Source organism: Dipteris shenzhenensis, chromosome 6, assembly GCF_047967505.1.
Source record: "Dipteris shenzhenensis isolate YYH24624 ecotype China chromosome 6, Dip_SZ_1.0, whole genome shotgun sequence".
Lineage (NCBI taxonomy): Eukaryota > Viridiplantae > Streptophyta > Polypodiopsida > Gleicheniales > Dipteridaceae > Dipteris > Dipteris shenzhenensis.
In genome coordinates, this window is record NC_141601.1 from 15,194,448 (window position 1) to 15,210,837 (window position 16,390).

The 16,390-nt window shown below is 46.5% G+C and overlaps 1 protein-coding gene across 1 annotated transcript in view; it reads right to left on the reverse strand.

Annotated features, from left to right (window-relative positions):
* ETR1 (Signal transduction histidine kinase, hybrid-type, ethylene sensor) overlaps positions 1-16,390 on the reverse strand; it is a 53,474-nt gene that overhangs the window by 28,073 nt on the left and 9,011 nt on the right. The window contains exons 3-5 of the mRNA XM_087375490.1: positions 8,206-8,472; positions 7,936-8,063; positions 7,638-7,832 (exon numbers count right to left, since the gene is read on the reverse strand). Coding sequence (XP_087231616.1) covers positions 7,638-7,832; positions 7,936-8,063; positions 8,206-8,472 — 590 coding nt within the window. The remainder of the gene's footprint in view (positions 1-7,637; positions 7,833-7,935; positions 8,064-8,205; positions 8,473-16,390) is intronic.

Below are 16,390 nucleotides of genomic sequence, written 5' to 3' on the forward strand. Positions count from 1 at the left end.
CGAACAGGGAAATCCAAAAGTGACTAGTAAACTTAGGATCTCTGTCGGATATGATATTCTTGGGTAATCCATGGTGTCGGAAAATATGTTGTATAAAGAGTTTGGCTATGTCCGGGGCCTGTGCACTGCTTTTGCAAGCAACAAAGTGTGCCATTTTGGACAAGCGATCAACAATTACCATAATCTGAGTGTTACCTCGGGAAGATCGTGGTAGTGTTGTAATGAAATCCATGGAAATACTTTCCCACCTTTAAGTTGGAACTGGAAGAGGCTGAAGAAGTCCTGTTGGAAGTCGTCGACTTGCTTTCATTTGTTGACATGATAGACAAGATGTAACCATGTGGATGACATCTCTTTTCATCTGAGGCCAGTAGTATGTTGCACTGAGTAACCGATAAGTCTTATTGATGCCTGGATGGGCAGCATAAGGAACTACATGATGCTCTTTTAACAAAAGACGTCGAACATCCTTGTCATGTGGTACACAGACGCGATCTTGATAATACAAAAGGTCGTCCGTATAAGAATAGGATGAGAAAATCTTCTGTTCGGAAGTCGAAGGTTGATCTTTGGAAAGAACCTGTACTGCGGTGCCGAAGTCTTTATCATTGAAATACTTTCCTTTGAATGAATTCGGAACATCCACAGATAATGTAGAGATTACCATGGCTGATGCTAGAGGTAACCTGCTGAGAGCATCTGCAACTACATTGCGTAGTCCTGGTATGTACTCAATGGTCATGTGAAAGTTGGCCAGAAACTCAACCCAGCGTGCTTGTCGAGCATTCATGGCTGGCTGAGTAAAGATATACTTGAGAGAGTGGTGGTCTGTTTTGACCACAGAGTCGGCACCCATGAGATAATGTTTCCAAGAGCGATAAGCATGTACAACAACAAGAAACTCCTTATCATAGACCGGATATCGGGTTTGGATATCAGAATGTTTATGGCTGTCAAAAGCAATAACTCTGCCTTCTTGCATCAAGACTGCTCCTGTAGCGATGTCGGAAGCGTCGGTCATGACCTCAAATGGAAGATTTGGGTCAGCAATAGCCATAACTGGTGTGGTAGTGAGTGCTTGCTTGAGTTGTTGGAAACTATACTCTGTTTCGGGAAGCCACTGAAAAATTGCTGTGCTTTTCAATAATTCGGACATAGGAGCTGCAATTTCGGAAAACTGATAGACCTTTGTATGGTAGAAGTTTGCCAATCCGAGAAAAGAGCGGACATCATGAACATTCTTAGGAGTAGGCCAGTTTCGAATTACCTCGACCTTCTTGGGATCCACAGAGATACCTTGAGCTGAAATAACATGTCCCAAATATTCAAGTTGGGTCTTGAAGAACTCACTCTTCTCAATGTTGATGTAGAGAGAATTTGCGCGGAGAACTTCAAAAACTTGGTGAAGATGTTGTTTGTGCTCATGTAGGGATCTGCTGAAAACGAGGATGTCATCGAGGTAAACGATGACGAACTTATCGAGGAAAGGCCTGAAGATGTCGTTCATTAATGTCATGAATGTGGCCGGGGCATTGTTTAACCCAAAAGGCATGACCAAACATTCATAGTGTCCATACTTTGTTCGAAAAGCTGTCTTGTACTCATCGCCTTCTCGTATACGAATTTGATGATAACCTGAACGAAGATCAATCTTGGAGAAGTGTGTTGCATGTAGAAGTTGATCGAAAAGGTCATCAATGCGAGGCAATGGATACTTGTTTTTGATCGTAAGCTTGTTGAGGGCTCGGTAGTCGATGCAGAGGCGCATAGACTTGTTCTTTTTTTCCACAAGTAATACAGGAGATCCGAAAGGGCTGCGACTGGGCCGAATGTGACCTTTGTCGAGTAGCTCGGTGACCTGTCTTTGGATTTCTTCATTTTGAGTGTGAGAAACCCGATAAGGAGGTTTCGACGGTGGATTACTGCCGGGAATAAGTTCGATTGGGTGATCCACTGGTCGTCGAGGTGGTAACTGCTTTGGCAATTCCTGTGGAAAAAGATCCAGGTAAGGCTGGAAAAAAGGTTGGTTGAGGTATTCAGGAGGATCCTTTGTTGGTGTCTCCTCGACTGCCGTAACCAACAGAAGTGAAGTCTTTGCTTGGCGTTTACGAACCCACTTCTTTACTTGTAGGGCAGAGGCAACTGGGGTTGAAGGAGAGTCCCTAGAACCAGTTAGCTCAATAAGTTTTCCCTGGTGGACAAACTGGATAGTATGGCTGCGAAAGCTGATTGATGGATCATAGTCGTAGAGCCATTGTTGTCCGAGTATGACATCGTACCGAGAAAGAGGCATAATGTCGAAGTTCAACTTGTCCGTATAATGTTGGATGCGAAAAGACAAGTTTTTAATCCTGGTGTTGCACAAGAAAGTTGTTCCATTTGCGAGTTCAATCTGATAGTCCATGAGGCTAGGACTGGTGGTCAACCGAAGTTTATCGACCACAGAACTGGCTAGGAAATTATGAGAACAGCCACTGTCGATGAGGATGGTGACCGTTGTTCCACGAATCGATCCTTGAACACAAAGTACTTGAGTGGCCAGGGAAGGTTCGGGGTTGCTGGCAAGGCTCAGGTGGATGGTATTCGCCATTCGAACAGCTTTGCCTTTCTTGTCTTGTGCTGAGGTAGCATCTTCTTTTGGGGAAGTGCTAGGTTCCATATTAGAATTTTGCTTTGGTCGCTTGGGACAATCGAACCATCTATGGTCGCCTGTACAGATGGTACAAAGTCCTTTTGAACTGGAGTTGTTCTTCTTGTCAGTGGCCGCACCTTTATGTTGGGGCTGTCGGTAATGACTTTGTGAAGAAGAAGAAACACGATCCTTGGGGGACTGCTTCTGTTGGGATCCAGCAAATGATTTCTGAGGCTTCTGGGGATCTTGAGACTGTCGCTGACCTTGATTACCGAAGTTTTTGCGAAACCTGGTGTTATCTTGAGGTCGAGCACCTTTGGCCATAGGAGAGTTCTGTGTGCGAGTAGCACTCTGCTTCCCTGTGTTGAGGAAATCTGTAATGCGCTCCGCGTAAGCAATAGCGCCATCTGTGGTGGCGATATTGGCTTTAAGAACATCAATGCGTAACGAGGGTTGTAGGCCTGAGATGAAAGCATGAAGGCGATCATCCTTAGTTAAACCATCAATCTCTAGCACCAATGTGGTGAACTGAGAGATATAAGAAGACAGGGAACCCGTTTGCTCCAACTGTCGAAGTTTTGATCGTGCTTGGAAGTCCGCATTGGCAGGTACAAACTGCTTACGGAGCACGTGTTCAAAACGTTCCCAAGTTAACACACTTTTTCCGTCCTTTAAGCGTCTTTGCCACCATAGAAATGCTGTATCCTTCAGGAGGGAGGCTGCCAAGGCGATCTTTTTGCCTTCCGTGAGGTCAACAGTGTCAAAATACATGCGCATTTTGGCGAGCCATTGGTCAACAGTTCGGCGGTTACATTGACCAGTGTAGGCTTCCGGAAGTTTGACGTCAAGTCGTTTTGTTTTGGAAGCTTGAAGTAATCGATAGAGAGTACGCAGTTCAGTATTTTCTACCTCGGGGGGGAAAGAATCCGCATCGTCGTCGGGTTGCGTCACCTCGTCCTCTGTATGTGCTGGACTTCGAGAATCTTGGAGTTGTTGTACTTTTTGAACCAGGTCGGAGATGCTGTCCTGAAGCTGAGATATTTGAAGTTGCAATAGAGATTCACTTTGGGTGTTGCCTTCAGGGGTCTTTTTGGGACTTGATTCTTTAATCTCGGAAGAGGCTTCACGCGAGCGGTGCGACATGTCGGAAATCCCTGTGAGAGAGGCGCGAACTTGCGCTCTAGTTTGTACCATCCCTGAAAGAGGATTCGGGCTGCTCCCTGAGGTTGCTCATATTGGAGGGGGCAGGCGAGGCAGGATGGAACCACCCGTGGAAATCTGGTAAGGGAGGTCCTGTCGGAGGTAACACTGGAGATTCTGAGAAAGGTGTTACTGCTCGTGATAAGACAGGGGTAGGTAGCAGAGTCCACGGATCTGAAAAAGGATAAGGAGCTGCTGTCGGAAGAGGAGGATATCCAGGAGAGGGAGTGCCTTCAGGATGTAAATACTGACTGGGAGAAGGTACACCCTGTAGAGGAGGATATCGGGGAGCTGAAGGAGGTGGAGAGTACCCTGGGGATGCCGAAGGTGAAGGGTAGAACTCTCTCCAAAAATGAACAGCAAACTCCTGAGGAATATCGTGTTCCGGATATCTTCGTGTCTCGTGGAACACAACCTGTACTGTGCTGAGGAAATAATGTAATTGAGGCGCCTCACGCAGAAGGTAGAGGATGTGATCCAAGTCACTCGGAGGGCACGTGACACAGAAGACCCAAGATGCAAAGGCTCCAAAATGGGCTGGCTGTGCAATTTGAACACGATATTGTGTAGTAGCAGGTGCCTGAGGTGTCCTTGAATGGCCGGGTGAATTACCAGGGGTTTCCATGCTTTAATATGGATTCTTTCATTTGCTGTAATTTGTTAAAAGGAATCCTGAAAAAGCAGATTGGAAAAACTCCACCTGCCAATACTTTAATCTGCCAAATGATTGCGGAGAAGAAGGCTGTAAATCGTTGTCCGGAGGTCCATGTTGCAGTGTTTTGTGAGGAGTGCTCGAGGCTGGTCTGGTCCGGGCTGTCAACGGGCTTTCTTCATTGCGAGAAAAGGCAACTGGTGCTGAATTGGCAGGGTAAATATGGCGAAACAAGGAGAGGCAGCAGCCTGTCAGGAAATCGGGTAGCCAGGGCTGCAATGGCAAGGCCAGGGCTGCAAATAGCGAGGGGGGGGCTGTCAGGAAACAGGGACTGGCAGCGCCAGGAACCGGGACTTGGCAGTGCAGGCTGATGACAGCGGTGCTGACCGTACGGCTGTACGGTACAGGCTGTACGGAAGTACCGTACAGACTGTACGGTCGAAATGGCGCAGGCTGGTGGTGAGTAAAGGCGCAGGGCTGCGGCAGTACGGCACAGGGCTGCGGATTGTACGGCGCAGGGCTGGTGCAGGGGGTGCGCAGGAAGATCCGGACTGTGCAGGGCTGGCTTACGCAGGAAAGTACGGAACGATGGCGCAGGCTGATGGCGAGTGCGTCAGGCTGTACGGACAGCACAGGGATTTACTCGAAATCCGTACGAATTGTACGGAAAGGCGTCGAATGCTTGCGCAGGCTGCGAGAAAATTCGTACGGCCGTTGTTTGGTATCCGTATTGGCTGGAAAGGTACGCCCTTTCGTTGGGCTGCCTAAGGGCTATTTGCCCCAAATTAATTTGGGGGTTAAGTTAACCCTAGGGTAGTTAGGGTAACCTAGGGTTAGGGGATGGGTTTAATTTTTATCCCTTTTTACCCCTCTAGGTTCCCTTTTGTAGGTACTTGGGCCTAAGAGGTGTGCCTATTCGAAGGGGTGTGACCCTTGGAATAGGTGCACCTGTTCATGAGGGGATATGTCCCTATTGTCAAAAGGGATGCGACCCTGCATGAATTGGTATGTCCCTTTGCCCACGATGGGGTATGTCCCATGAGTGAGGAGTCGAGACTCATCACCAAAAGGTGTGTCCCATGGTGGAAAAGGCGCGTCCCTTGATTTTGGGACAGCCCAAGCACCTTAAAGGACACGATTTTGGTCGTGTCCATTCACATCAACTTGTGATGTGAGGGAGATGGAGAGGCCAGGATGACTTTAGGCGTTTAAAAATTTTACGCTCATCCTCTCCATCTCTTCCATGCACTATGTGCACGGATGTCCTTCTAGCGGCAAAAATGTATCAGATCAACGCTAGAAGGTGGGGGGCATTTCCTACAGGCAGGAGCGAATTTTGCTCTGATACCACTGTAAGAAATCCTAGATTTACTATATTTAGAACTGTGCTAAGGAACAGAAAAGAGACTGAGATAGCAGAGAGCAAGGAATAATTATATTGCTTGAATGTCTGTAGGGTGGATGTGATTGTCATCCATACAATTTGGCCTCTCTTATATAGAGAGTGAAGAGTCACACATGAAAAGGTGTGTACTCCAAAGGGTATGTGCATGAAGAGGTGTGTACCCCTTGTGAAGGGTGTGACCCTTGATGAGAGGGTACATTACAATAGGAATGTCTCTTCATTAGAATGTCTCTTGTGAAGGGTTGTGCCTCATTAGGAAGTGTCCCGTCGAAAGGGCAAGTGTCCCGTCGAAAGGTCATACCCTTCCACAAGTGTCCATTCATTAAACCATCCATAAGTCTAGAAAGAGAAAGGAATACGTCACAGATCGTGACAGTTTGTTGGAACTATCGGAGTCCTAGTGTGTGTGGTCCTAGAGTCCTAGGAGTGTCCTACAGTTGTGTGAGTGTGAAGAGTCTTGAGGCCACTTGTGCCACCTCATGTGGTAGGTGTGATTCCTCCCCTAGATTATAGGATCTAGATTCTCTTGTGTGTGACCTCATCTATGAGGTGTCTCTGTGGGAAGATAAGGCTTGCCCAGCCTATAAATGAGGCTATGTACTTGCTATGATTACACAATCTATCAACATCAGTTCGTGCCTCAGCTCTTGTCTCTAACCTGTAATTGAGTGTCTCTCACCCTCTCCCCATTTTCCACATCTGGATCTATCTATTTTGTATTGTGTCCATAGTTTTGGACGGAAATATATTTTGGTGGTTTCTCTATCTGGCTGGTTCATTGTCTATTGATGAGTCTGCACACCTATTTTATGCACATTAAGTAAAGAAGTTTGTGATTCCACATCCCACACGCACATGTGTGAGCTTCTGGGCATTACTATAAGTCTTCCGCTGTGTGTACCCTCTGTTGGGTAATTTCTAATAGCTGGTGCATGCCTAGGTTTTCAAACAGAGCCAAGGAAGTGAGACCTAAGATCCAGGGATCATGAAGGAAGTGAGACTTGAAGCCAGGAGGTGTATCTTGGTGGTCAAGCATATCAATTCCAGAGACGACTTCTACCATTGAAAGAGAAGGCCAACTTATGCTCAATGAGGTGTAGAGGTCTGTAAGCTTGTGAACCAGGAGTCCCTTTGCAGTTAAATCTCACAGCGCAACATGGCATCCCGCATGCTGATCCCGAACTTTGGTGAGGGGGTATTGTGCAAGCACATGTGTCAGGTTTTGACGTATTTTTCTGGAAGCACATGTGTGAGATTTTGACTGGAAGCACATATGTGAGGTTTTGACCTATTTTAATTGTTCTTTATTGCTGTCTATTACTCCAGATCTGAAGTGTCATAGCAAAACAATTTTGTGCACCACCTCAATTGAAGTTGAAGTCAAGAACTTCCCTCTGGTTGAAAGCTCTCCCTTTGGTTTATGATTCCTCCGTTGCGTAGGGTTAGGCTATCTTACAACCGCCTCTGTGTTCTAGCAGGCTATCAAGGTCAAGAGTGGTAAATGCCTGGATTTTCTAACCTGAAGTCTACCCAAAATTCAAATGGAGACAAAAATGCACCTACTGTGCATCAACCAAAACCACGAAAATCACATGCAGCAGACGGTCCTATGCTCCATTCATGTTTTGCAGCTCCTGATCCTATTTTATCCCAGTAGAAAAAATGGAAACAAGTATGTCAGACTGAATGGCAGCCAAAAATGAAAAGTAAATTTTATAAAATATCCAGAGAAAGATAAGCTGACTTACGGGCTATCATCAATTACAAGAACCCGGATCCCCGTAAAGTCTGCCCACATATTACTTCGAGTAGTAGTAATTGCAAGCTGCCGCATTTCACTCGAGTATTCAGGAAGTTGCAGTTTCAGAATGAAAGTCACAGTGGAGCCTTTTCCTAGACCCTCGCTTTCTATCCAAATGTGACCTTCCATCAAACTCACAAACCTAGAACCACAAAGGAAATTTTCGTAAGAGTTTAAAGCTGCAAACGGCTATAGAAATTTCAATCACAACACATTGTGCAAAGGCTCCCAGCAGGCAATCCCACCTCTTACAAATTGCTAAACCAAGGCCTGTCCCGCCACAGCTCCGAGTAGTTGCTGAATCAGCTTGCACAAATTTGTTGAACAACTTGGGTATATCTGCAGGACTGACACCAAAACCGGTGTCCCGAACCTGCAATGCATTGCAGATGACGAGAAACGCCTTCAGGATCAAAAACTGTTTCAAACCTGGAGTTTTTATGTGAATATCGTATGTGCTAGAACATGAAAGGAGACCAGTATTTGAAAGGAATAGAGACTCCATGAGAGTTCACCTGTACTCTAAGAAAGAAATGTCCATCATCATGAACGGGACGGAAGTCAGGAAAACGAGGATCTCTGAAATATTCTTGCCTGTCCAAGCAAACAGTAATGATGACACTTCCTTCCTTGGTAAACTTTATAGCATTGCCAACCACATTTAACGTAGTCTGCATCAACCGCTTATCATCACCCACAGCATATTCAGGAAGATCTGGGGCTAACTGTAATGCCACCGACAGCTTCTTTACTGATGCAATGGGTTTCACCAGGTTAAGAACCTGTAAACGGTCAAATATATAATCAGGAGAAACAAAACACATTTCTAGCCACAAGCAAAGGATCTGAAGAATATATGATAAACAAGATTCTTCCAGTCACACAAACAAGGATGGCGAAAGAAAGACAGTGCGCACCATGACGCTGACATCCTGTCAACAACCAACATCTTGCTATCTTAAGCAATACTAAAAAACCTCCGCATCCAATATTCACAATATGGTGGTTCCGATGAGCATCCTACACTGATCCATTAGCAGAGATGTTTTTCATAAGATGCATTTATGTAGTCAAAATCAGAGATGCTTTCTTACTGTACAATTCATAGAAATCAGCAATTGGTAAGATAGTAAGTCAAAAACACAATGTCCAGTTTAGCGAAAGTGAAGGTTTGGGGATGAGAGAAGAACACCAAAACGAGAAATTGTATTGGCAATGTAAGAGTTGTAATGTTATGACAATAACCAAAATAAGTATTATATGCTCTACATAGGAGACTAACCGTAATACTAACACTACGGGGAAAACCCTCCTAGCCAAAGGGATAGCCCGCCCCAGGGGTGTGTTCATACCACACTACTCATAATCTAACAAATCCCCCCAATCACCAAAAGGAAATATGCCTAAAGCTTTGCAGAAAGATTCACAATACTGCCTTGGCGAAAAGATCAACAATGATGTCTTGAGTATAGCAGTAGGTCAATGTGATCTTCCCTGCATGAAGCCTCTCTCCACACAATGATAGTGAATCTCAATGTGCTTGGTACAGGCATGGAAAACTAGATTTCATCCCACAGCCATAGCATTCACTATTAGTGAGAATGGTAGTGGGTGTCTATTGAAACTGGCTCCAAGTAACCTCCTCGAACTCCTTAGCCATAGTATGGATGTCTGCTGACACTAATGACGACCCCCAGTAGCCCTCTCAGCCATACACAATCTACCATCGCAGTGAAAGCTAATCTACAATAGGTACAGGTAGCAACACATGAATCGCCAAGAAAAACACAAGTCCCACTGGTGGACTATTGGGTATCGTATCACCTGCCCAGTTTGAATCACTGAATAGCTGCAAGCTGGCCCCCTTGGATAAAACAATTCAAGATTCTGAAGATCATGTAGGTAACAAAAGATACGCTTAGCCACTTACCAATACTGCCTGACTATAGATACCCATTTCATAGGGCTCTCTTGCATCATAAATACTCAACTTCAGCCCAGGTTCCACTGGAGTAGGAATGGGCTTGCAATCCTGAAAACCAAAGCTATGCAAGAGCCTCCGTATGTACTTGAACTGAAGGAACACTAAGCCTTCATCTAACTGCATAAACTGTACGCCCAAGAGATAGTGCAAAAGACACAAATCTATCATTTCAAATGTCTGCTGTAAATCAGCTTTGAAAGCTGAGATGGCAACCTGATTATTCCAAGTCAGCAGCATGTCATCCACATACACAATGAGCAAAAATAGAACACCATGATCCTCTCTTACATAGAAGGTACTCTCAGTTGGACTGTTGCTGAATTTATGGCTGACAAAGGAGGCATGTATCTTCTTATATCGAGCTCTGATAGCTTGTTTGAGATCATAAAGTGCTGTTCTCAGCTTACACATCTTGGTTTCCGGCCAGAACAAAACCAATGGGTTGGTTCACAAAAACTTCCTGTAAATCCACATTTAAGAAGGCTGTTCTTATATCCAGCTGACCGATCAGCAGCCAGTGCAACAATGCATCTGATAAAGGACAGCCTAGAAGTAGGAGCAAAAGTCTCTTCTAGCAATCTCTCTCTCGCCACCGAGGACAGCCAATTGAGATCATGCAGTCATACACCTATCTAGGGGCAGTCTTTGCAGGGCCAGTTTTCACGATGACTCATGCAACCAAGGCACGACTCACACAAGGGCAAGGGGCTCTAGCTCATCTAGAGAGACGGTGATTTCAGACACATTTCCAGAACCCTCCGACGAAGGGAGCGCTTTTTGACACATTGTGAGACCGACAGCCATGTATGCGGCACCCTTCTAGGGGAGTGACCTATTAGCGGCCGAGTGGCAGAGATTCAAGAGGCTACAGATGGCTATGGGGTCTAGGATGATTTGAAGTAAGCCCTCAGTCCCTCATCAAATCATACAGGAAGAATTTGCCATGACACCACTCCCAATCAATACTATCTTCCAAACACAAACATACCTCCACCGTTTCTGGGCCTTGCCTAGCTGGAGACTACCGAGGTTGGCACTAGAGTCGTCCAAATAACTAGCCGAGAATGGGGTTCGCACATCCTGGTACACACGCATATCCAAGTGGTTTGACAGCCAAGGTATTCAGATGGACTGCCCCCCTTCTAGTACAGTTTGGATGCCCCATTCCTCCACATCACACGAGATAAATTCAACCGTATCATACAGTTGGATCTACTCCAGCTCTATATATCACGGACTTGGGGAGGAAACCAGGAGTTTCCCACCAAGATCCCATTCTATCATGATCATTTCTTGAGAGTATCTATGAGTGCAGTGATCATCAAACCTCAATATCCGGAAGACAGACGTGTCTCAAGAGCAGTGGATCTACAGGGTATACACATTAGCACTAGTGGAGACAGAGGAGCACTTCTTATGCACTTGCCCAGCCTACTATGAGATTCGAGGACAGTACCACAGTCTCTTTCAGAAGGGGCATGCGTTCGGGCTAGTCTCCCCAATTCCATGACCAGGTCTGCGTTAGCCTCTATCTGATCGAGATGCGATGACACAAAGACCTTATTACAAGAGATTAGGCAGCAGGAGGTGGCAGTGCCACAAAAGACAAATCGAGCACGACATGTAACCTACTTCTATGCATTTGAGTCAGCCCCAGACCATAGAGAGAGAGACAAGGAGGAGATAGCCGACACGAGGGCAACAAGGATCGGCCGGAAGAGACAGCGCAGAGTGATGGAGCCGGAGACATAGAGACCACACACGATGCAGAGGCAGACCAGAGCACGAACGATAGACGCTACTCTCGAGCCAAGGTGTCACTCTTAACATGGCACATCGGATACAGAGATAATAGAGACCACACACCCCCGTCACAACGAGAGACGACTCGGCAAACACGTACAATCATAAAAGCGCCACCACAAAGCGTGGATATGTATTTGGAGCACTAGCTCTTAGTACTAGATGTTTTTAATACTATTAGTTTAGCACTTTAGCACTCAGCAAGGGCCTTAGCGACCCTTTGCTTCAGCCCACGGTAGCTTTCAACTATTAGATTGTACTATGTCTCACAAGCCGGTGAGGCCTCCCACAAACCTCTCTCTCTCTCTCTCTCTCTCTCTCTCTCTCTCTCTCTCTCTCTCTAGCTCTAGCTCTTGCACACACGCAAGCTACATGCTCCAAATTCTATTGTATGCTAATGATGTGGTACTCTTATCCTCCTCTACTGAGGGGCTCTAGAGACATCTAGATGCATTATTGGCCTTTTGTGAGTCCCATGATTTGAAGGTCAACCTTGGTAAAACCAAGGTTATTATCTTCAACACTTCCAAGGCAGCCGCACACACGGAGCAATTCACGTTTGACGGGGCACCAGTTGAGATTGTCTCATCATACACCTACCTAGGGGTTCTATTCTTTGGACCTATCTTCACGATTAGGCTGACGATGCACGTTCGTCTGAGTAGAGGATACGCCTCCCTTGCTTGACCGGAGAGACAATACTTCCATTCACATTTTCAGGACCCACGGACCAAGGTACTCGTTTTTTATTCCTTGGTCCGACCTGAGGGCATGTACAACAGCACTTGCTAGGGACCAGATCTATCCAACACAGAGTGGACTCGAGTGGAGAGATTACATGTTGTCTTGTTGTCACGGATGATCCATAGCATGCCATCCGTCCCCCATCAAATTATTCAGGCTGAGTTCGGGGCTTCCCCACTACAGTTAGATGTGGCATTCCAGACCATCACTAATCTATACCGCGTGCGAGCATACGTCTCTCGCTCGTGCCTGGGTCTCGGTGGGGAGACAGCTCCATGCTCCGAATGAACTGGCTTGGCCACTATCCCACTGTGCCTAACCAATGTCCGTTCATTTCCTCAGCATGAAACCCTCTTGACCTCGAACCTACGCGTTCCACAGAAGGAGCTATCCCTTGGACTCCTCACGGCACCAAGGGCTAGCCCACATAATCCTCCATACAAGCATTGCCAAACTCTGTGAAGACTCCTCATCAACTGCAAGCCCTTCCCTGTGAGAGGAGCCTCTGAAAAGATCAACATGTAGGGCTGCTACCACTAAACTTCTCTGTGGGATGTGTTCCTAAGAAACCCTCCTTGAAGCAAGAGCTTTCAGGGCTCCAAGACTAGAGTGAGACCCCGCACTACCAATTGCCCAAAAGGGCTCTGCTATGCATCTCCAGGTCCATGATGCCAAGCCCTCCCTCTGCCTGGTGCAAGATCACCATCTACTAGCGATCTTGGCTCTAGTGTTCCTCATATCGTCCGACCTTGCCACAAGAAATTGTGCAATAAGCACCTGAGCTGTCCCATGCATCCCCTAGGAAAACACCAGCACGAGTTTTGTACAAGGCTGTCGCCACGAGGGCCCATCCTACTAGGGAGAGTTTGATCAAGCTCCAATATACAAGCTTGCATCACACACTCTGCAGCATGGGGGCAATTTGTTGCTCAACTGAGATGTCGATGCCCACCTAACACCCTAAGTACCTTGTTATCTACCCTCGTGGAATCCGACGAAAGCCAAACATGTGCCCCTAATCCGGGATGTCTTGAACCTCCTCAGTCGCTAAGAGGAAGCCGACTAATTTGGCCTAGTTGATCCTAGCCCCAGATGCTCTCTAAGACCCCCCGGACCTCTCCGTCATGCCCTCCACAAAGAGTGTCATGTCATCTGCAAACTCAGACTCTAATATCTCCTCCAACGGATCAATAGCCGCAACCTAGTAAGTCCCGCTACCTGAAAGCCCAAAAAAGACTCTAGTGCCTCCGCCACAAAGAGAAAGAGGAAAAGAAGCAAGAGGGCAGCCCTACCGTACTGAGTAGGAAAGGAAGAAGGCCTCCCATATGTGACCTCCAATAAGCATCTAGCAATGCACCTTGCATACAAGGCAATGACCCCTCGAATCCATCTATCGAAAAAGCCCAACCTCTCCATGGTGTCCTTTAGAAACTCCACCATGCCATAAGCCTTTTCAAAATCCAAGAGAAGGATTGTGATAGGTTGAGATTCCTCACGGGCCCAATTCACTACCCCCCAAAAGGTGAAGTGTTGAGGTTGACCTGTGAGGCCTCCCTCCGCCTGCTCCTCTTGAGATAACGGGCTGGTGAGAGTCCCATCCTCACTATTGACGGCGATGTGCCCGGCATTTGTTATTCTTCACAACACGCTGGCCAGTTTCCTTCGATCCACCCAAGTCCAAGCCCCGTAAAAAGGCTCAACCCAAGGAGTCTAGGCCGCATGCTGATGTCTATCTAAGTGCGGAGGTATGGCTGCATAGCGCTCTCGTCGTTGTCCTATAGGAGGTGACATCTATGCGGCAGCTCTTCTTGTAGTGCACAACCTGGCTCTCACAAAGTGTCCCATCTATCTGCAATGAAGGCACTACTTTGGGAGTCCAAAAACCTCAACCCTCTGACGAGAATAGCCCCATTTAAGATCTCAAACAAGATCTCCTTAGGCAAGAACTCCAGAATCCTGCTATCACCATGAGTCGAGGGACCCCATTTTCAACTAGAATCGAGCGTGGACAGCGACACCAACACTGTGCCAAAACACCAAAAACGGAGCGGTACTCCTTCGGAAGATCAATGAACCTAAGGCTCACTGGTAAGCATGGCACGTGGTGCATCGAATCCATGTCATCCACCGTGAATCCATGGTACCATGAAATGAGGAAAACTACAAGTGGGTTGAGGAAAATCGGGCTTTGCTCCACCAGGGCCAAAGTTATGTCGAGGAAAGAGGAGCTCAACTGGAGAAGAATCTCTCCTGCTCTTCTTCTCTCTCTATACTTGGATGCAATGGCAGCAACGAGCACCTCTCTCCTCCCCCCTCTCTCTCCTTTCTCACCCCCTTCTCTTTCTTTCTCTCTACACTTGGCTAGCGCGATAGCGAGCACCTCTCTCCTCACTTTTCTCTCTTCTTCTTCTCTCTATACTTGGCTATCATGGCAGGACGCACCTCTCTCCTAACCAATTGCTTTGGGCTCATTCCTATCCTCCCATTGCTCCTGCAAGTCACGGGAAACAACTGTATACAGCAAGCCATGCGGCACTCGAACAACCCTCTCCAACATTATGAACATATAAGCAAACCGTGTCTTTGAGGGCTTTAGAAGCTCAAGGTCACTATTTTCCCTGAACATGCTCAAGACCTTGGGTCTTTTGGTTACAAAATTTACCATGCTCAAAGCTTTAGAAAATATCTCAGAAACCCAAGGCAACTTCACCATGTCCTCAATGGCAAGATCCAAACTATGAGGAGAACACGGTGTCCAAACAATAGTGGGAAACTCATCCTCAAGCATCCTTCCCATGGACACACAATTGGAACCATTATCTATGATCACCTGCACCACATTTGTTGCACCAATCTCAAGGATAGCTGTGCGCAAATGAGACCGTATATATGCACCTGTCACAACTGTCCCTGAAGCTATAGCACGAAGGAACATAGCTCCTTTGCAAGAGGAAACTAGAATGTTGTAGACATTTCTTTTCCTCACATCTGACTAGCCATCACATAGCAAGGTACAACCATACTTCTGCCATGTTCCCTTCAGAGGCTCCAACTCTCTCATCAATGCTTCTTTCTCATGGTGAAGCTCTTTTGTAAGCAATGTCTCATAGCTCGGACCCTCCCACTCACACGCAATACACGAGATAGCTCGCATAGCAGACTTCCAACGAGGGGTTCGAGTAATATTGAAAGACAACGCACATTGCACACACAACTTTGTTACCTCTCTAGTTGCCTCCTTCATAGCTGTCTTTTGCATGGCTGCCTTCATATCTCCTCGCTTAAACAAGGGAAGGGCACTTCTTTTAGCTCCGGACGTAGAGCTTGAAGGCTACGACATCTACAAAAATGTTATTCTCCTCCATCATTGATGCTGGAATAGCTGAGATATTTAATTCAGGCTCATCCCATGCATTGACTCTATCAATTGGAATCCCTAGCATTTTAGCTTTACAGGCCTTCGAGCCATCATACACCTCCTTTGACACACGAGAACAAGGGTCAACACTAAAGCCCTTTGTTCGGGAAAAGTGAGCCTGCAATCTCTGAAATGTCCCATGATGCGGCTCAGGACAAAAGCTGCAGGTTCACTTGACTGTGCCACTCTTATCATAGTATGCACCAGAGGAATTGAAGGTCTCCACAATGCAATACCTTTTCAAGGCATCTTCTTGCTTGCAAAAAGCCTGCATCATGCATGCAAGATGAGCGGATGAATCGAGAGAGGAAAGTCAGATTTCAGAAAAATCAAAAAAATCAGATTTCAGCCTGCATGAAAGGATGCAGCGTCAAATTCAGACGAAAGAGCAGACCGTAGAAAGGACAATTGAATGCACATTGGGGATGATTGGGGGCACAAACCTCGAGAATGAGCAAGAGGGCATGTACGGGCTGCACGGACTGTGTACGGGCTGTACAGATGGGGTGTACGGAGCGTACGGGCGGCGGTGAAATGCATCAAATCGCTTTTTTTGGCCCCTTCTCTGTGCCTAGGAACCCTACCCAAAATTTGGGCTGTATGAAACGTGTAAACTATGTAACTATGTAGCCTACGAGACCATACTAGGGCTAAGAGCTAACAAACCCCCCTTGAATTATCCTGCATACATCTTAGGTCTATATGCAAACTATATTATGGTTGCACATCTTTTTATTCATCATGGATATAG